Source organism: Heloderma suspectum, chromosome 1, assembly GCF_057233095.1.
Source record: "Heloderma suspectum isolate Gila_16-S chromosome 1, 16-S_ref, whole genome shotgun sequence".
Classification (NCBI taxonomy): domain Eukaryota; kingdom Metazoa; phylum Chordata; class Lepidosauria; order Squamata; family Helodermatidae; genus Heloderma; species Heloderma suspectum.
The window spans coordinates 47,538,548-47,560,049 of record NC_139458.1 but is presented as its reverse complement, the minus strand read 5'-3'; the positions used below and the strand labels follow the sequence as shown (position 1 = coordinate 47,560,049).

The 21,502-nt window shown below is 45.8% G+C and overlaps 1 protein-coding gene across 1 annotated transcript; it reads right to left on the bottom strand.

The window, feature by feature from the left end:
• Nucleotides 1-478: 478 nt before the first annotated feature.
• On the bottom strand, nt 479-19,578 carry NGB (neuroglobin). Its single transcript, XM_084841749.1, has 4 exons — nt 19,017-19,578; nt 9,636-9,747; nt 5,833-5,952; nt 479-3,576 (listed from the first exon to the last, which is right to left on the bottom strand). Exons 1-4 carry the CDS (start codon nt 19,118-19,120, stop codon nt 3,430-3,432), a joined length of 483 nt encoding a protein of 160 aa, XP_084697875.1. The 5' UTR covers nt 19,121-19,578; the 3' UTR covers nt 479-3,429.
• Between the last annotated feature and the right edge of the window lie 1,924 nt (nt 19,579-21,502).

Genomic DNA, 21,502 nt, shown 5'->3' with positions numbered 1-21,502 from the left:
CATGGCAAGTAGCCAACAGTAGCCTTATCCTCCAGGTAAGGTCCCAGGTTTAGTTCAGTTAAAAGGATCAGGGAGGAGGTGATGGGGAAGAATTTTGACTGAAACCCTGGAGAACTGCTGCCAGTTGAAATAGACAGTAGTGGGCTAGACGGACTGATATGAGGCAGCTTTCTATATTCCTCTACGCCTGATGGATTTTTCCTGTCTGAGGAACTATTAAGGTTATAGTCATTTGGGCCTGACTAAAGGCAGCTCTGGCCCCCTCCTCTGGAGGAGGGCAACAGGAAGGGCAGCACTTCATAGGGATCAGTGGACCAGCCATTGCTGGATCCAATTCTACTGGGAAAAAACCATACACAGAGAACAAAATACACGTAGGAACATGTTGACATTACACTGTTATCACACTGCTACATTCCTAGTGGATGAAATATAACAATTTTTACGTTGCAAGAGAGACACAACATCCAAAACAGGTCTGACACACAGCAAGAGCAGAATTTTTATTTCTTTGAGAACTCAACAAAATATGGCACACACACAAACACTGAAAGGGCTATGAAAGGCATAAGACATCCCCAACATTTAGGGTTCTATGTGCAACAAATGTTTTTGTACAGAGGAGCATTTAATGAAGTGAGCCACCACCTGCAGCCTGAAGCAGTACAAAATGCAGAAACGGGTTTATCATCCCCGCTCCTGCAGCTTCAGAGAAATAGGCCTCGATCACAATGGTTTGAGCCACTGCGCTGCAGTTATATAATGTCATGGAAATACACACCAAGTAGATAGATACAAGGAAGATTCAAGCTCTGCAAAAAAAAAAAATTCTGGTGAGGATTCAGTGGGGAGATCTCTTCTCCCCGCCCCCCAGACATTACCAAATCAGTGCACCTAACACAGTTTGTGTAGGAAAAAGCATTTCTGATGACCAACAGAGAATTTGATCATTTCGCATCACGTTTAATTTTCAATTGGCTACTGCTAGCTCCTTCCCATTTGCCCATGGAATAGATCTGGCTGCTAGGGATTTGCCATTATGCCACTCTGCCTGCACTCTTTCCCCCCGACCCCAAGTTTAGATTGGGGAGGGGGAAAGGAATGTTACCCCAAACTCGGGAGGCCTTGTTCAGACAACTCTGGGCTCGCTGGATGGGTGGTGGAGTGGGAGGCAGGAAAAGAATTGGGAGAGTATTTGTGTAGGGAGGAGAGGAAGAAGTAAAGAAAGGAGTTAGGATGTGTGCTAAAGCACTGGAGTTAGTCGGTGGGCACTCTGCATCCCACCAGACTGAGTTGTGAAAATGCCACATCCAATACAGCCCAAAATATCGATCCCACTAGGCTACTGCTTTTTTCTCTCTCAAAAGATATGCAGCTCCTGCATAATATCATCATCATAACATGTCTGCTTTGCCATGATGGCCAGATGTCAAAGACACCACACTTTGAGGCCTCTTGCAGATCCAGAATATGTGTGTCAGCTAGGTCAACTTCCAATTTCTTCAACAAAATGACAATTCTGCAGAGGGGACCATAATGGCAAATTGCCCACAGTAGAAGGCTGCAGCTTGATGTTCAGGCTTTAGTCCAAAACTAACATCATGAATCCAGTCTGCATTTAAACTGTGGACACCAACCCATGGATACGTTTTTCACCTTGCATTGTATCTTTAGGGCAGCCTTTGTTATGTACCGGTTGCAAGGCTGTTTGGAATTAATAGACACGACAAAGGCTCAGCAGCAAACAATATTTCCTCAAAAACAAAAAAAGTCATATACCTCCCCACAAAGATACTTCAATGTTAACACTAAAGTAACCCAAACAGAAAGATCTCTAAACTGATTTTTGACACACAAAACCGGGTCCCACACACACAAAGGAGATGTATGATCATGACTGGACAATTGCTTCCACGTTGTCTGGAAGATCACCCATACTTGGTCCCCAAAATTATGTAATTACATACATCAAATATAATCACAAGATACAATCCTGCAGCACTGACGAATTGGTCTATTAAATGATGTGGAAAACACAGGCAGAAAGGTAGCTTTTTAGTGGCCAAGGAAACAGTTTATCACTAGCACTGCTAGCGGTCATTGTGGGACCACCCACATCCTTCAAAGCTTTCCTAGGCCACACGCACGCTGGTGGCTTTAGTAGAAGGGCCACAACCCCACCCTATTGTCCAGTCCTCATGGAGGGGGATTCTCTCCTCCACCAGTAAGAAAATACACACACTCTGCCTTCTCTCACAATCAAACCCAGACTTGATTCACCCAGAATTCTCCTATGGGCCTAACTGCCCCTGGAGTGAAAGCAGCCAAAAGGGAGAGGTAACTTTGAATTAGCCTTTCCCAACCAGGCACCCTCCAGATGTGTTCAACTACAACTCCCATCATCCCCAGCCAAACCATTTGGAAGGTGCCCAGTTGAGGAAGGCTGTTTTAAATGCTCGATCAGTACACCAAAAATTGACTATGTTTCTAATTTTTCAGGATGAGCTCTACAATGAGGGCTCATTAAAACAAAACAAAAAAACCCCAAACCCTAAGAGTCAAGCACTCAGAAGGCTGTACAAATATGCCTTGGGAGGAAGGGGAGGAAGAGGACATAGTGCAATAGCACCCTTTCGCTCGTGTTCTCCAGGAACTGGTGTACACAGGCGTACTATCTCTGATACTGGACGTAGCATACAGCCATCAGGACTAATAACCACTGATAGCCTTATACTCCGTGAATAATATAGCAGTTGCCCAGATATGGGTTTTATGCTACCAACTCTCTTTGGACAGAAACCAGGATAAATTCTGGACACTTTTCCCAGAATAAAACCTGCTTCTGTCACTAATTTCACTACAAGTTTTTATTTTCACACACAAGGAACTGGCAGCTGCTGCATTCCCACTAGCTTTCAAGTTATAACTTGTGGCCAAGCATTTCAGAAATCCAACCATCTTGCAGCTCAGATGTACTGAAGAATTAACCCACTGGGGGGGGGGGAGCTATACTGCTTGGATAATCCCAAGGAAATGCGCACACTGTTGATTAACTTCACTTAAACCATCTCAGTCTCTCTCTCCTTACGGAGTGGCTGGTGCAATATCCTTTCTGTGCTAAGGGATCTTTGTAATTACTCTTCGTAAGAAGATGATGGGGAATAAAGAGCTGGAACACGCCTTTTTGGAAGGAACGCTGCTGCAGAGATGTGGAACTGCCACAGTGAAATTTGGAAGCATCATCACGTTATCACAAGAGAGATGGGGAATGTGAAAGTAAACAAGAGAGAGAGAAAAAGAGAGAGAGAGAGAGAGAGCGCTGTGGAGATTACTCTGAAATGCACTGAGCTGGAAAGGCAGGCTTGCTCTCTCCTCATAGCTGCTGCCAATTAAGAACAGCCAGAGCCGCCCAGCATCCTGATGGCAGGTTTATTCCACCTTTCTGGGTACATCCCAGCCGCAGCTCATGGATTTCACCACAGCGCTGTAAAGCTTGGTCCAGGCCTCACGCACATTCAAGTTGAAGGCAGGACCATGGCATTTCTCCAGCATATACAGCAAGGATTCCCCCACAGCCTGCAAATGAAAGAGGAGACAGAAATCAGCATTCAAAAAGCAGATGCTTCGAGGCACGATTTATTAACCTCCAACATCCATGTTGCTGTAATAACTTTATTAGGCCAAAAGATCACCCAAAAATTGTGCAAGCTGCCTTACAAAGGAACCTGTGTGTTTTGCTGAGCACTGGAGACTGATCTGGGTAATGGATATATTTCATATCTTTCAAAAACTACGGGGGATCTGCCATGATTGGTTTGTGCCCACATGGCCTTGGTACAACGTAAAACCTGTTAGCACCTAAAACCTGTTAGCTCCCATTAAGTCTGCAAGTCTCCTCCAGGCCTTGGATCTTACAGTATTGCAAGTGCAGACTTTGTGGCTTTAACTTCATGCCAGCTTTCACTCTCTCCCAGTTTGCCCCAACCCATTTTGTCGAATATCCAACATGATGGCAGGTTCCAAATAAACTCAAAAGCTTGCTCATGATTTTGTGACATTTTTGTTGATCCTAATGAAGATATTGCCCTACTATAGATTTTGGGGTGCGGTTTTTTTTTACTTCCTATGGGCCAAAACACAGCTATTTATGCTTTTTTCTAACCTCAGTACCACATTTCTCTATTGCCTACTTCACAGGAGCCCCTTCTTTTTCTGCCTCCACAAAGGAGCCAGATGCAGAATAGCCAATCTCAAGGCCTTCAGGCCAAAGTAGCAGGACCACACACTGTTGACCATCTGATTAGAACTGCATCCATTTTAAGACCCCCAAATGCTTTATGTAATCATATATAAAATCATGTAAACATTAAAAGATCACATCTAATACATTGCTGTTAATATGACTATATGTTGTTATAGTCTTGTAAAAAAAAGTAATCTAAGAACATAAGAAGAGCCATGCTGGATCAGACCAACGGCCCATCTTGTCCAGCATTCTGTTCACACAGTGGCCAACCAGCTGCCCATGGGAAACCCACAAGGAGGACATGAGTTCCGTAGCACCCTTCCACTCATATCTTCCAGCAACTGGTGTACATAGGCAAACTACCTCTGATACCAGACGTAGCATATAGCCATCAGGACTAGTAACCATTGATAGCCTTCTCCTCCATAAATTTGTCTAACCCACTTTTAAAGCCATCCAAATTGGTAGCCATCACTACAACTTGTGGCAGCGAATTCCATAGTTTAACTATGTGCTGTGTGAAGGACCTCCTTTTATCTGTCCTGAAGCTCCCACCAATCGGCTCCATGGGATCACGCTGGCCAGGTTCTAGTGTTATGAGGGAGTAGGAGACGACACTTCCTGGATGCTACTAAAGCAGACAGAGTACTGGCCAAAGTCAGGGCAGTGGGGCGGGGGCAGAGAGGGAGGTCTGGAGGATCCAGCATGAATCTGCTCTCAAACAGAAAGCCCTCCCCTCTACCCCTTTTACCCAACTCTCACGCCCAGTTGTGAGTAGATCTGTTCCTCATCCCTAGCAGCTTTTGCCAGATGGATCTTGATTAAAGGTCGGGTACAGTATTAAATGCTGCCAATCAGCATTTAATTGATTGTCAGCACTCACTGGTGCATTTGAATTTCGGTATATTCACAAATTTCATCTGTTATTGTCAGGACTGACACCTTAATGTGGGCATTCCCCAAATTTTGGAAATTCACTGTAACATATACACAGAACACTTTGTGGGTGCAATCAGCGGTCATAAACCTCCATACCCGTGGGATAAATAACAGCAAAATCAACATCAACCGAGGAGCCAAGGGAAGAATTTGTTGTTGTTCAGTCGTTCAGTCGTGTCTGACTCTTCGTGACCCCATGGACCATAGCACGCCAGGCCTTCCTGTCCTGCGCTCTCTCCCGGAGCGTGCTCAAGTCCATATTCATTGCATCAGTGATGCTATCTAGCCATCTTATCCTCTGCTGTCCCCTTTTCCTTTTGCCTTCAGTCTTTCCCAGCATCAGGGTCTTTTCCAGTCACTTTTCTCTTCGCATTAGGTGGCCAAAATATTTGAGCTTCAGCTTCAGTATCTGTCCTTCCAGTGAGCACTCAGGGTTGATTTCCTTTAACCTGGTTTGACCTCCTTGCAGTCCAGGGGACTCGTAAGAGTCTTCTCCAGCACCACAGTTCGAAAGCATCAATTCTTTGGCGCTCAGCCTTCCTTACAGTCCAGCTCTCACAGGCATACGTTACTACTGGGAGGGAAGAATTAAGGGAAGGCAAATCAAGAGTGTTGCAGATATATATCGAAATGAAAAGACACCTTACCGAAAAAGACTGCACCTTGACACCAACCGCCTGGTGTTTCTTCCCCAGGTTGGCAAGGTACTCCTCCAGACAGCACAAGTTCTCCAAATGGGTTACAGCTGCATCTATTACCAGCATCACCTAACAGGCAAACAGGACAATAAAATCACAGAAGACTCTGGAGTTCCCTTATAGAAGAGAAAGGCTTTTCTAAAAGCCTTCTGAAAAAGTCACAAAGTCTCTGAAAGGCTTGTGCTACATATCTCCATAAGTCTCAAGAAAAGCACATTTGAAAGAAATCTGTACTTAAAAGTATCTGTCTATATCTGTACTTAAAAGCATCTGTATAGTTGTCTGTTGCCACAATTCTGCCATCTGTCCTAGACCCAGCTCTGCTTTGGGATAGTCAGCTGATGGGTCATGGCCAGAAGTACTTTTTCCAGCTTCAGCAGCTGGGCCCTTTCCTTACCAAGCCAGGTCTGGCCAGTCATTCATGCTGTGACCAGTTCCATATTGCATTACTGTAACGTGCTCTGTGGCACTGCCCTTGAAAATAGTTTCCATTGGTCCAAACTGCAGCTGCCAGAAAAGCTTGCAGGATCCAGCAGATTGGCATACATTACTCCAATATGGATTAATCTGCACTAGCTATCAGTCCATTTCCAGGCTTAATTCAAAGTGCTGGTTTTACCCTTTAAAAAACCCTAAATGGTTTGGGACCAGGGTATCTTAAGAATTGCCCCTACTCCGCCATAGGATTCTGCCCAGCCCCCATAATTAATCAACTACAAAGGCCCTGTTCTATGTCTCCCTACACTCCCCCACACCACACACCCTATCTGAAAATGGCATACAGGCATGAGGAACATGGCCTTTTCTGTGATGGCACCAAGACAGTGGAACACACTGTCAAAAGAGGTTCCACCTAGTCCCATTGCCGCATGCCTTCTCTTTCAGTGAGCAGCCAAGGTTTTTCCTCTTCAGCAGATTTTTTTTAAGGCAGCATTTTATTAATTTGATCTTTGACTCCTGCTGGCTCCTGCACTCATCTTGTCCTTTTAATGGTTGCTCCGGTGTACAGTTTGTTTTGATGAGGTTTTAGCTTTTCTCCTACACGTTTTGTACTTTGCCAACTTGAGTATTTCTCAGAAAGGAATAAAGAAATCTGGCTACCCACCACTGGAAATGGCACGTTGGGCTAGGCTCTCTTTCATTTCATCCAGCAAGGCCGTTCTAAACACCCTATCTAATACAGCAGTCCTAGCTTGGCAGCAGAGGTGGGGCAGGGAATGAAGTGGCCGACAATCTGCCACATCCAAAGTCCTGCTGGTTTGTGCCAGCCAGGGCAGGAGGGAGGGTGGCGTGGCTTTCAGCAGAGAGCACTCTGGTGCTTCTTACCCCTATTAGTTTCAGTGGGGAGGAAATCGCCTCTACCACCTCCAGTTTGATGCAGGTGATGGGCCTGATCGTGGGGTGTATTGTGGGAGTGGAGGGGCTTTGGATCCAGATCAAAGACCACCTTCACTCCGCCCTCCTGGTTTTGTGGGAGCTGACTGCTGTCAGCACATCTACCACGAGGCGCTGGGGCAAACGCCAGCCCTCCAGCATAATTTCCTCCAGCCCATGGAACTGGCACTTAGGATTGCTCTCTAACTCTCCTATTTATTTGTTACAGGGGTGGGCAATATGCAACCCATGTGCCACATGCAGCCCCCACTGCCCCTAGTGTGGGCCCTGCCACTGCCTGCTGCCCCCTGAAATTACAAAAACAATTAACACACCCCCCCCAAAGGTGTCCTAGCCGCTATGGAGCGCAGAATGCCAAAACGGTTACATTTAGCTTACAAATTTAGCTTGTAAACATACTAGTACCATAGAGTGGTTTGGCACTGAATTTCGGCAGCAAAGCAGTGATTTTGCACGTTTGGAGTGGGTGCCCTGTAGATTGCACCCTATGGCAAAAATAGCCTCTGGACCTCCCGAAGTTGCCCACTCCTGATTTATATCCTGCCTCCCCAACAGAATATCACTTAAGGGGTTGAACGGTGAAAAGAACATTAATCAAAATGTAAACTAAAACATATTTAAAATATGCTATTACAAAAAAGTCACAAACCCAAGAGAAATAAACACCATTATTAAAACAGAGACATTAATCATATCTACAAGCGTCAGAAATCATTAAATGAAAATCAGCAAACTGACAGGGGAAAGCCAGTTAAAAATGAAAACGTTGCTGATACCCCAGCAGGCTCCCCAATGTTGACCCTTTCTTAACCTGTCCTTGGAATTAGCCGCTGCTTGTCCTTCCTGCTTGCTTCTGTCAAGTAGATTTAATTATTTAAATGACATTAAACTTGTTCCTAATGCAATACAGTTAATAGATTTATACTATTTTCTAAAATGCATTATCCGCACACATACAAAGGAAAAAGGATCAAGATAGAACCACACCCACAAATTTCCACCCCTAGGTAAGTTTTACAGGTACCCATGAGACCAGGGGCCCTCAAACTTTCTACCTCCAAGGGCTACTTGGGAAGGCTTGAAATTACTGTGGCCCAAAATGGCAGTGCAAAGCCAGTCATAAATAGTAGTGGAATTTGGCATGATTAGCAGTTAGTTACTGACATCATTTCTATTGACATCTACTCTCATTTTGGAAATTACTAAATTCTCTGCCATAGAGATTTCCTTGCGGCAGGGAGTTCCATAGTTCAGCTTTACTCAAGCTAACTGCAGACATTGTCTCTGGAGGAATTGTGACTCAAATCTCCCAGTGTAAGCAGAATTTCCCAGTCCAGAAAGTGTTTACTTTATATTTTGCTCCCGACACTCTGCATGCCTTTCAGGGGATTTTTATGTTCTCCCCTTCTGCTTTCACCCTTACATTTCAGCTGAGGGGAAGCAAGGTACAGGTTATCTCATTTCTTCTCCTGCTTCGTTTACATTCACCTCCCTTCTCTTCTCCCCTTCTTCTCTATTCCGAGTTTTTAATATCATCATCATCGCTATTAACCTTTTATCTCTCTTTCCCCCCTCTGCCCCGTTCCCATCAGAGGAGCGACGTCTCCCTTCCCTTCCTGCCCCGCAAACCTGTTTTTCTGCCACCTTTACACTAGAGTGCGGGGGGTGGGGTACGTGTGACACAAAGGAGCAGCAGAAGCCCTGTGTGCTTCTCCTTTTCCTCTCCCTCAGTCCTTTCATCCATTTTGCCTCCGTAACCAAGCAGCTCAAGATGGTCTGCATCAGGGGTGTGCAGACTTCAGGCTTGGGGGATCTACTTTGTTTTTTTACTAGAACCCCAAGATCTACCACCGATTATACAAAAAGCATCTAGTTAGAAAGAAAGAACTCTGAGCCCAGGAATTTGTTCTGAATACCAGAACTGAATGGAGCTCAATGACTTTCCACACAAAAATTAACTCCTGGTTACCCCGAGCTTTCTGCACTTCAACAGTATAATTTGAGGCAGGGGGATCATTTGCTATTACTGAAAATCACCCAGAGATCTACCAGCAAGTCCAGGCATACCTTCTGCCCACCACTGTTATACATGGTTCTCCGTATACCATTTTATCCACACAGCATCAACCAGTGCGGTAGATCAGTCTGTGAGAGAAGGACTGGGGCCACTGGGACCACAAGAAGCTCACCCAGTGAGCTTCTTGGCAGAGTGGGGATTTGAATCCTGACCTCCCAGATCATAGTCCACCAGAAACCACTATATGACACTACCATCCGCTCACTTAGCCAACACCAGTTCAAATGATTTGTTCTAGAATGCAAGGCAATTATCAGGCAGGTTTCTTTACATCTCTCACCTTTCTAATGTGCTCCAAGAACTCAGGTGATGAGAGGCACTCCTGAGGAGTAGAGAATTTCCTGCAGTTGTACTGGAAAAGGGGCAAGAGATCAGGGTCCAAATCAAAAAGCCTGAAACAGAAGACACCAACCTATCACTTATTTAACCTCCATACAAATCATGCAGTAAGACTTTTGAATCGCCATTCCATCGCATCCCAATAACTGGTCTCCAGTGTCCCAGCTTCTTCTAAAGAGGTCCCATATAGACATGTGAAGCCCCAGGAAAGCTTTTCAAAAGCTGAACAATTTTGGATTATGAAATATTTTCTTTGGGAATGATGAATAAAATGTTTGAGACAAGATGTTCATATCCAGTCTTTACTCCCACAAAATGATTTCTAAAAATTATGAAATAGGAAGACTTTCACAGGAAGTCTAAAGATGCAAAATTTCTGGAACTGTTGAAGCCATGTTAATGGGGGGTTGTTAATCCTCTCTGTAAGATACCCAGCATAGTTATTTCTTCTATTCCTTATTTAAATTATTGATCCATTGTATCCTTTACTGATAAAATTTACAGAGGCTCCAAGTCATGCTCAGTTCCCAAGATGTGACTAGTTACAATATCGTAATATGAAGAAAATGTACATTCTTGACAGATTGGGTTCTGTTCGATAGAGCCCTGTGTGTCTGGGCATGTTCTCAATAGGTTGAGATTGCTTAAAGGTTCTTGGATGCACTTGGTTACCATTCCTAATAGATAAGTGAGTCTTCCCCAGCTAAATAAGCTCTTAGTCACTTTTCCTTCAGACTACATTTCCCTAAATCCCACCCCAAGCAATTCCTCACAAACTGGAACAAATGCTGTGCACCAGTCTTCCTCTGCCTCTAACTCTTTCTGCTTCCTCTGGCTTCTAGGATGATCCAGATATTTCAGGAACTACTTGATGAAGTTCCTAAAATATATTATATATAATCTGGTTTGCTCATAAAATTATAATGTTTAGAATATTAAAATATAAAAGTATGATCTATTTGGACAATAATTACAAATGTACTGCGCTTACTCTTAAATGTTTTTAATATTATTGATAATTTTATGAGCAAACTAAGTTACACATCATACATTTTATGTTCTTAAAGTAACAAAGTAAAGAGCGCTAAAAAATAATGCATATCTTTCAATTATCCCCCAAATTTCCATTTCCCCCCAAATAAACCCATTTTTCCCCCATGGCTTCAAAATTTCCAGAAGTTGTTCATCTCTAATCCCCACTCCTGAGAGCCCCAAGAAGCCAGCAAACTTACTACAAAAGGAGAGAGTGTCGGGGCCATGTGAGGAGAAGTAGGATGCCTTCTCTCTCTTGGGCAACTCTGCACTGGTCTCCACTTATGCTCAGCCTGCCTTCAGAGAGACAAACCAGGTAAAACACAAGACAAGCCGTCCTTCTTCCCTCCATATAAAGCGGCCTGTCCCTTCACCATTGCCTTGCCACTGGGAAAGCATGTCATGCACAGACGGAGCCCTGGCACAACTCTTTGCGTTGAGGCAATGTGTCTCTGTGTGCTTTCCTATCTCTTTGTCACGCTGGACTTGAGCAGAAAGGTGCGCTGCACAGGAAGCCAGTGTGACCAAAAATGGCAGCCAGTGACTCGCATGTATATATGGGACTGCCTGTGAGAAGTTAAAGGGTGGAGTGTCCCGGTGTTTCAGAGGGCACCTTCCCACTGACATTCCCATCACTTCTGCCCATTCCCCTCCCCTCCCCCCCCCCACTGACCCCTTCTTCCAGCCGCAACTTCTCCCCACCCCCTCCAGCTTCTGGCCCTTCTCTTCCCCAAAAAGAGCTCAATTGCCATCACTGCCTCTTCCTCCTCACCATCTCCCAATGCTTCCAAGGGCAGGGAGGGAGGGAGGGAGGGAAGGAGGACACACCTTGCCAAACCTCAGGGCAACTAGTGGAGGCACCACTTGAGCTGGTTTGGCATTCTGGGTCAGCATGCCCCCAAATACCAGTCGCTGTGGAACAACACTGGGAGAGGGCTACTGCCCACATGTCCTCTTTGTGGGCTTCCCAGGGGCATCTGACTGGCTGCAGAATGCTGGACTAAATAGGCCTTTGGTCTGTTCCAGCACAGCTCTCCTTGCGCTATGCTCTTATAGGGCCCTCCTCCCAGGAGATTTCTCTGCCAAGCAGTATCAGCTCCAGATGGGGGGGGGGGCTTGAATAAGATGTCCTGCCGTGCCACTACTTCCCATTCGCCGTCCCTCTCCCTTGGAACCAGTCTGCCCAAAGGGGGATGCGAGGCAAGTGGAGGCAGCTGCTCCAAGAAGGCAGGTGAGCAAGAGCAGCCAAAGACGAGGAGCAGGGCTCTGGGGGTGGCAGGGGACAGTGCTGAGCCTCTACAGATGCCCAGCAGGGCCAACCTCCTCCCCCGCCATTTCCTGGAACCATTTCCAAGCTGACCATGTGAACTCCTCCCAACCCAAGAACTGGGCGAGGCAATGAAATCCTCCTGCTACTGGATGAAAGTTATGGTACCATCATGCTCTAGCACAGGCTTCCCCAACCTGGCGCCCTCCAGATGTGTCAGACTACACCTCCCATCATCCCCCAGCCAGTGTGGCCAATTAGGGTGATGGTACATGTAGTCCAACACATCTGGAGGGTGCCAGGTTGGGGAAGGCTGCTTTAGCATCACACTGTTGGCACATAACAGGTATGGGATGTTTAAAATTAGCTTTTTCATAAAAAGAGTGAGTTCATAACATCGAGGGAGAAAGATCTGGAGGGGAGAAAGAACCCAGGACATCATAACATTTTGCAAAGCACTGGAAGACTGCTAGCACCAAGGCTTCTTCCAAATAAAAATCCCTGAGAACACAGCTTAGCACACTTCATTTACTCCACCAAAGACGCTACATTACTTCTCTTGTACAGCACAGCATTAGATGCTGACTATCACAAGCGCTACCATCCTCAACTCCCTTCATAGCCATGATTTGTTTTGTTGCTCTTTCAGAGGGTTGTATCCAGTCCTGTCTGTCTATCAGCAGAATGGAAACGGTTGGTGGAACAGATTCCCCCTCCCTCTGGAGCCCCACCTCTGCTCCAGATCTGCTCTGGAGGGTTAGAGGACCCTTTGGAGCAGATTTGAGGGCTGTGCGGGAGGGCGGAGAGCAAGGGGAAATCCTGTTGCATGAGCAGAAGTCTGCTAGATGATGCTGGATGGAACTGTACATCCCCTCCAGCAGAGTTTCTGTCTCTCCTCCCCCCTCCCCCAATACCAAATCTCCAACACAACATTCAAAGGATCGTCCCCTTCAAGCTGCATTGAAGTGAGCTTTCCCTTCTTCATTCTGTGACACAGCCCCAAATCCACATTCGCCTTTCATTGCCAGGTTGCATTTCACGCATGCATGTCACCTGCAGCATCCTTTTAACCCTGTCTCCCTGAGCATCTCTGTGGTTATTCACCTCCCAAATTGATAGGTCGAACATTCTCCCAAGATCACTTTTTCTGTTTTTGTTGCATATATCTCTCCCACCTACTATGGGTGCATGAGAATCTACAGTATTGGCATAGCATATATTGGCCTGACTCCACTCTCGGCTAAACCTTGTACAATCCCACTGATATTCCTGCATCTTATGCAGAGATATAAGAGAAAATATGTGATAGTGTTTAAATAATTGTTTGGTCCAAGCAGGACCTCCAGTCTATCTGTCATTCAATGTTGGGGTAATGTAACAAATTGATGTAAGCTATCAGACAGGGACTATGAAGCTGTTTACACAGAAGAAAGTCTTTATATTTTTTTTAAAAGATAAATCTTTAAAAAAGATAAACAAGATTTCCTGTAGATGGCAATACAACCAGATTCTCACCAAAACCCGTTAGCCCCCTAGCCTCCTGTTATCAGCTAGCCTAGACTGTTTCATAAGAAATGCCTCGGTGGATTAGACCATTAGGCCCTTCTGGCTCACTGGTGTGATGGAGTTAGCCATCCCGATTTTATTTTTGTTCGTTGTCCCCAGAATCTGAAGGCAATAATAATCCATAATACTAGTTGTTTATATCGCACTTTCAGTGTTCAAAGCACTTAAATAATTTCCTCAATATTATTTACAACAACCTGTAAGGTAGGCCAGTACTATACTCATATTGCAGAGGGTGTGTGTGAAAATGAATCACTTGCCTAGTAAATTCATGAGAGAGAGGAGATTTGGAGACCACTCACAGTCTTTGCCACTTCACCACCGCAGCTCTCAATATTCAGAGGTATACTGCCACTGAAGATGGAGGCTCAATTCTGGCTATCACAGATAATAGCTACTGTTTGTAAATGTATCCATTTTTTAAAAGACACCTATGCTAGCAGCCATTGCCACATCCTTATAACTGATGATTTTTATTTTTTTTATATTGCTTGTTGTGATTATTATTTTTATGTTACTTGTAAACTGCCTTGATAGGATCTGTATCAGGAAAGGCAGCATATAAATAACTGTAATAATAAATAAACAAACAAACAAACTTGGTGACATCCACAAAGTAGCTGTCTCACTGACTACTTATAGGATCAGTTATAAATAAGCTAAACGGCACCAGTCCAGATAACTGGGAGAACCCTCCAGGGTGAAAAATGTCTGTTTTTTCCTAACCACAGCTTCCTGTCTTTTAATCCATTACTAATCCCTAAAAGGACACATCTCTGGCTACTAAGTTTCCTTAGGAAGGGGAGTTTGCCAAAAGCTCTCTAAAAAACAAATATAAAACCCATGTGTACAATGCTCACCTGATCATCCTTCTCAACATGTTTGTTGACACTCTCAGTGCATTTTAAAAGGTTAGTGAAGCAAGGCATCTAAAGACTCCATGCCAACACTTCCTCTGCAAGCCTTGTTGAGCTATATGTTGTGTGGGGGGTGCATTTTTTAATCTAGCCTTAATAATGCTTTCCACGAATTTACACAATATGTAATTGTCCAAAAGTGATATAAACTCCTGGATCCTCCCCTGGATCCTATTTTAAAAATAGGGATTACACTGGCCAATTTTGATATATATTATTCTTTATCAATGTAATGGCTCTATACAAGTATCACCTTATGTATTCTGTATTACCCATTTTGTCTCACAGTTTAGCCCTCCAATAGGTTACATGGCAAACTGGAAGTAGACAGTGTTGGATTTGCTTCTTGGAAACTGAAGTCTAGCTTCGCTCTGAACTGAGACAAAATGAGTGGAATTTCACTGTGGCTAGACAGACAAATCACCACCCACCATGCATGAAAAGCAGTTCAATAGCCTCATTCCCTATTTAGGAGAAGGACTATAGCTTAGTGGTAGAGGACATGCTTTGCCTGCAGCAGTCCGAGGTTCCATCCCTGAGATCTCCCATGAAAAGCATCAGGTAGCAGATGATGGACATGTAGTTGGACCTGGTATAACACAGCTTTGTATGTTCCCATTTCCGTTCCCCACAGTATACTAGCCTGAAAAATGACCCTGTCTTCTTCTGAATCCATATTAGGCAAGCCACTCTTACCTGCCTCAATTCTTCTATCTATACAATGGGAATTCAGGGTTGTTATGAGGCTATATACCCTGAAAGATGGGGCAAAAGTCTATGAAATAAGAACACAAATAAAGACTGAAAACTACCCCTGCTCATTTAAAAACTCCTTACTGCATAATGAAGTAACGTTCATTGTTCTTTAAAAAAAATTCATTGTTCTTTAAAAAAAATACAGCTTTCCAGAGGCTCTCAAGGCCCTGCCCCATCTGCATCTTCCAGCTTTCTCCTCCTTGCACCATTTCCTCTGCCCTGGGACTGATCCTGGAATTAATTGAGCCTCTCCCCAAGGGCCAGGCCTGGCCTCGGTTCTGGCGATCACCATGTCACAAGCAATTAGGAAGCTGCTCTGATACACTTTGCAGAGCTGAGCAAAGGCAGGAGGACTGTGGAGCTGCTCCCTGAATTAGAGAAAACCCATGTCTTTGCAACCAGAAAAAAAATCAGCAGGAAGACAGGGACGAAACAACTTTCTTCGCTGTGTGCTTGACCTCTCTTTTTAATCAGATTCCTGATCTTTAATCTTAAATGCACAGTTCCATATGAGAGGCTCAACACGTCTTGCAAGACCCATGGGTGTTTACTCAGAAGTGCCGAGTTCCATGGGGCTGACTCCCAAGTAAGTGTGCATAGAAGTGCAGCTTCAGAAGTGCTTTTCACTGCCCACACTCATGGAGTGCTTAAGGAAACAGTCCTATGCATGTTTAGACAGAAAAAAGCCCTACAACTCCCAGCATTCCCCAGCCAGCCATGGTTGGGGAATGCTGGAAGTTGTAGGGCTTTTTTCTGTCTAAAGATGCATAGGATTGCACCCTTCGTTGTGATTACTTAATGCTAATGAAAAAGGCATTCTGCATATGCTCAGTAGCACTCTCATTACTTCAGCTACTCGGGGGAACTGAAAATAAGTGCCAAGATGGTGTTATTCACAAAGGATTGTCCCCATTCCAGGATGCAGTGAAGATCCCTTGCTTTATTTGGATTCTCCCCCCAAGTTAGTGCTTTTTAAAAGAAATTTTAAACCCATGATGGGGAATGAATTGAAAAGAGCCCTTTTAACGATGCAGAGAGGCACTTTTAACTTTTCATAAAAATACAGATTACATAATAACAAAATGCTGTCATAAACGTATTTTAACATTAAATGTGATTTAAATAAATTTAGCACTGATTTTTAAATAAAAATGTCCACATTCCTGAAATAGTACTTGTACACATCATATTCCAGAGTTACTAGGAATTTTGACATTTTCTGCATTCTATGCCTTCAATATTTTCAGTTATGGATTATTATCACTGCCTTTCTCCCCTTGCAACTCTGTTCTCTGCTTAACCTTCAACACTTTATGAAGTTCAGATTTAAGGCAATTCACTTAAGTTTTTAAAAATGATCTTACACCTCTAACAATTGGAAAAGCTCCATTCTTTGAGCACTTTTTCTGCTTCCTCTCTATATATTCTCAACACAGTTTACAGACAACATGCACATGTTTTCCCTGCATTCTTAACAGCCTCAAATAATTCCAAATCCAGATTTAAAAAACAAAAACAAAAACCTCACATCAAGCCTTGATAGTAACTGACTCCCTTTTCATTGGTTGCCTCTTTTGTACAGCACTATTGAGGAGTTCATATCTGATATCTTTTCTTCTGAAGCTGTGATTCTAATTGTTAGCGTAGTATTGGTTTGTCCTCATTTTTTATCAGATATTCTCTGCTTTGTCTGAGGTGTATCACTTCTCCTTTCATTTCAAAGTGTCTTTCTCTGAAACACTGGTTGTAGCAACAACCGTAGCTAAAGAGTGCTTGGCACAAAAAAAAATACTTGTTCGTTTACAACACTTTTCATCACAGTGTTGCATTCCTCTGTGCTTCCTTTCTGCATTTCTCATAGGATTTGAGACCCAGGGTGGTGCAGTGGCTAGAGTGTTGGACTGGGACTTGGGAGATCTGGGTTCTAGTCCCCAGTTGGCCATGCTCACTGGGTGACTTTTGGCCCGTCACGGACTCTCAGCCTAACGCACCTCATAGGGTTGTTGTGAGGATAAAATGGAGTGGAGGAGGGTCATGTATGCCTCCTTGAGCTCCTTGCAAGAGGAAAATGGCAGGATATAAATGTAATAATCATAGTTTGTCATTTTGCACACAACTCATCTGAGCCTCCTAGACTGCACAGCTACACTCAAACCTGGCTGCAGACTCAGACTTAGGCCTCCCTGACTTTCAAAGGAAGGGTGGGCACAGACCTCTTGTTTACACTCTGCTTGGTTCTTGCATTCCAGTAAATCCTTCCCCATTGGCTTTTATGGTTACCTGTTCATTAAGGTAGGTGAGGGAAGACCATCCTGCAGGGGAGTGAGATACATACTGGACCGTAATCTGCAAACCAGGGGTGGGAATCCTGTTTGGCCTGTGACCACATTTCCTTTCAGGGCATCTTGCAGGGGCTACATGCCAGAGGTGGGCAGTCCCCCCCAAAAAGTAGGTGGGGTAAAAACTAAAGTGTTTGGGGCCACCCCACACTCTCTTTCACACACATGCGCGCACACATCCCACACACATCAAATCCATCCATACACACACACACACACCCCTCCCCACATGGCAATTGGGCTTTTTAAAAATTGCCACGGGGGGAATGTTCCCTCTTCAACAACAACTTCCCTCAAAACACCCCTCCCCTCCCCAGGCCTTTTTTAAAGGCCTCCATGCTCACCAATGCTGACTTTTTAAAAGCGTAATTGTTGCTTGGGGGCAGGAAAGTGCAGGGTGGAAGCTGCTGGCCAGAGGTCCCCCACACACGCTAAAATGGTGGTCGGCAAAGGATTCAAGAAATGCAACATATGAGAATCCCCCAAGTTGATTAAAACAAGATAACTCTTCCCTCCTCTTGCCCCTGGCCTCCAAGACACTCTCTGATTTACTATTGGTAGAATCCAATGTTAGTCCTATGTGGAGTAGACCCATTGAAATGAATGAGACTTAAATTAGTAACAACCAGCTTAAGTCTCATTCATGTCAATGGGTCTACTCCACATAGGACTAACATTGGAGACTACCCTATATATTTAGCAAGGCAGTTGGGCCCTACCCCCACCTACCAGGCAGCCCTCTCCAGCACTAGGTGCTGGAACAATACAACAGCCCAGGTGCCAGAGGGAATTGTGAAGCAGTTTAAGCGCCGTTTTCCGAGACCCTTTTCTGTCCACTCCTGACATGCAGTTGATACCGCGTTTTCATCACCTTCAGGAACCAAGATGGGCAAAGGTGATCAGAGCTAGGAAAGAGACTGGCACAGCAGCGGGCTTTCTAGCCTGCCTCCCTTCTCACAGCCCTGTCTGTGCGCTGCTCAGAACAAGACGTTTTGGAGGGGACCGTGTGGAAAGGGCACCTGGGCGGGGGCGGGGGGGGGGGAGTTGATTCGCATTAACTGAGAAGGGGCCCCGGGTGAGCAGAGGAGCCAAGGGCTGCATGTCCTCGGGTTGAAGAAAGGCTGAGCCACTCCAACGGGGAACTGTAGCGATGGTGAAGTTTTGAGTTCAGTTCAGTTCGCCGGTGGGGGATTCACACGGGATGGGCTGGGGGATTTCGCCACCACTTTCTGCGTTCAAACATGCCCTGATCCAGGTCAGTCCATGCCGGCCCTCTGCAGATCCCAGCCTCCAGACTCAGGCCGGCAGCGCCCGGCTCCCGCTCGGGGCTGGGCTCCGGCGACCTCTCCCTAAAGGCACCCGAGCCTCGCACGTGCCCCCTGGAGCCCCAGCCCTCGTCCGCCGCGCCCGGCCTTCTCTCCTGCCTCCCGCTGCCCGGCCCTTACCTGCTAAACAGGACGATGCCGTGCTCCAGGGGGCTGGCGCTCACTTTCTGCCAGCTCTCCCGGATCAGCTTCTGGTCCGTGCTGGAAAGCCCGTCGCTGTCCATTTTCCCGGAGAGAGGCGACTGGAGCAGCGGCGCCGCTTGGGCAGAAGCCTGCGCTCGACCGCTCCCTCCCTCCCGCAGAGGCGCGATCTGAGCTCGGAGTAACAGGTGGCCCCGATCCCGGGGCGATCCGGAGCAGAGCCTCGGCCAAGCGCGGCGCTTTTGATCCCTCTTCCTCGCCCCGCGGCGCGTGGGACTCCGCACTCACTTGCCGGGACGGCTGCGCTAAACGCCCCCGCCAAGGTCCTCCTTCGCTTGGCTTCTTTTCTAGGGCGCCGCTCGGCGGGGCTGAGGAAAACCCCCAGCTGCCCTGCCCCGAGGAGAAGCCCGAGTGCCCGGGGGGGGCGCCATGCTGCTCCTGGGAGCCACGCAGAGGGGGCGGGTTGCTGGCCTCTTCTTCCTCCCCTGCCCAACCTCCGAGGGGCAACTCCGGTCTGCCCTCGTCTCCCCCGAGCAGGCGCAAGGCTCTGAGCGGCGCTCCCCCGAGCGGTGGCGCCTTCCCAGCTTCCAGCAGTGGGAACAGTGCCAGAGGAGCTCTTAAAGAGACAGTGGCCTCTCTCTAACCTCTGAAACCTTATCGCAGGGTTCACACGACTTGGATTGGGAGGATGTGCCCAACTCATCGTGTTCCCTTAGGATACCCAGCAGGGGCGTGATCCGGGGCACAGGCCCATAACACAAATTTGCGCATAAGCGGACCTCTAATATACATGTGTGTCTGTGTGGTGTGCATGTGGTGTGCTTATGTGTGTGCATAGATTACATACATACATAAGAAGTGTGCACTGACACCCCCCACACACACACACTTCAACTCAGAACCCGATTCAGCGTTTTGGAAAACATCCCATTTCTGCTCGGGCCAATTTGTAGTCAGTCCACTTCAGCTCAGCACCAGACCTGAGTCAAGGTTTGGAAAAATGAGTCTTTATGCTTCCTGTTGACTGCCATGGGAAATTAGGAAAAAAAACAGCTGTAACTTTTTTCTCTTGGTCAGAACTGGATGGTAATTTTAGGCATAGCAGTCCCCTAGAAGGGGACTACACCTGCCCAATGTCAGAAAAATAGGTGCAGGGTTTGTATTTTGATTTCTTTTAAAGGGTACTGCCAATAACATTGTTATTCCTTGGAAGAATTGGATTAAAATTTCAGGATTAATTGCCCCATCAGAGGAGATGATGCCTGCCAAATTTCAGAATGATAGCTACAAGGGGTTTTGTGTAAGGGTGGCCTTGACATTTTGAGGTCTCCAAAAGAGGACATACTTCTCTCTCTCTGTTCTTTGTGGACCATTGTTCTGAAAATTACAGACAGCCTAGAAGTCTCCCTAAGTAAGAAACCAGAAAAATTTCAGAAGGATAGGTGCAGCAGTTCATGTGGAAGGGGAGTTTTCCAATTTGGAGGAGGCAGTGATTTGCTTTCCCTTCCCCCTCCCCAATAGTTTTTGGATAGATTTATATGAAAATGCACAGGTCATTAGAGGTGTCCCCCAGGCAAGAAACCTGCAAAGTTTCTGAAGGATATACACGCATGCAAATTTAGAATTACTAGAATTTATTTGCATTTCATCAATGTTAACAGCAGGGGAATTGGTGCTATTGCACTCATGTCCTGCTTGTGGGTTTCCCGTGGGCATCTGGTTGGCCACTATGTGAACAGAAGGCCAGACTAGATGGACCTTAGTCTGATACAGCATGGCTCTCCTTATGTTCTTGAATATAAAGTGCCTCTGAGCATATGCAGCATGCTTTTCTTTCACCACTGAGCACTTACATTCTCCCCCTACCAATTCTATTCCCCTCCGTGCAACCATCCCTCCTCATCCTACCATCCTCCAGCAACTATTCAACAAAACAGATCTCTTGTTTTGTGCAACTCTCCTCTTGTTGTTGTTGTTCAGTCGTTCAGTCATGTCCAACTCTTCGTGACCCCATGGACCATAGCACGCCAGGCCTTCCTGTCCTGCGCTCTCTCCCGGAGTGTGCTCAAGTCCATGTTCATTGCATCGGTGATGCTATATAGCCATCTCATCCTCTGCCATCCCCTTCTCCTTTTGCCTTCAGTCTTTCCCAGCATCAGGGTCTTTTCCAGGGAGTTTTCTCTTCGCATTAGGTGGCCAAAATATTTGAGCTTCAGCTTCAGGATCTGTCCTTCCAATGAGCAGTCAGGGTTGATTTCCTTTAGGATTGACTGATTGGACCTCCTTGCAGTCCAGGGGACTCGTAAGAGTCTTCTCCAGCACCACAGTTCAAAAGCATCGATTCTTCGGAACTCAGCCTTCCTTATAGTCCAGCTCTCACAGCCATACATTGCTACTGGGAAAACCATAGCTTTGATTATACGAACCTTTGTCGGCAAGGTGATGTCTCTGCTTCTTACTATGCT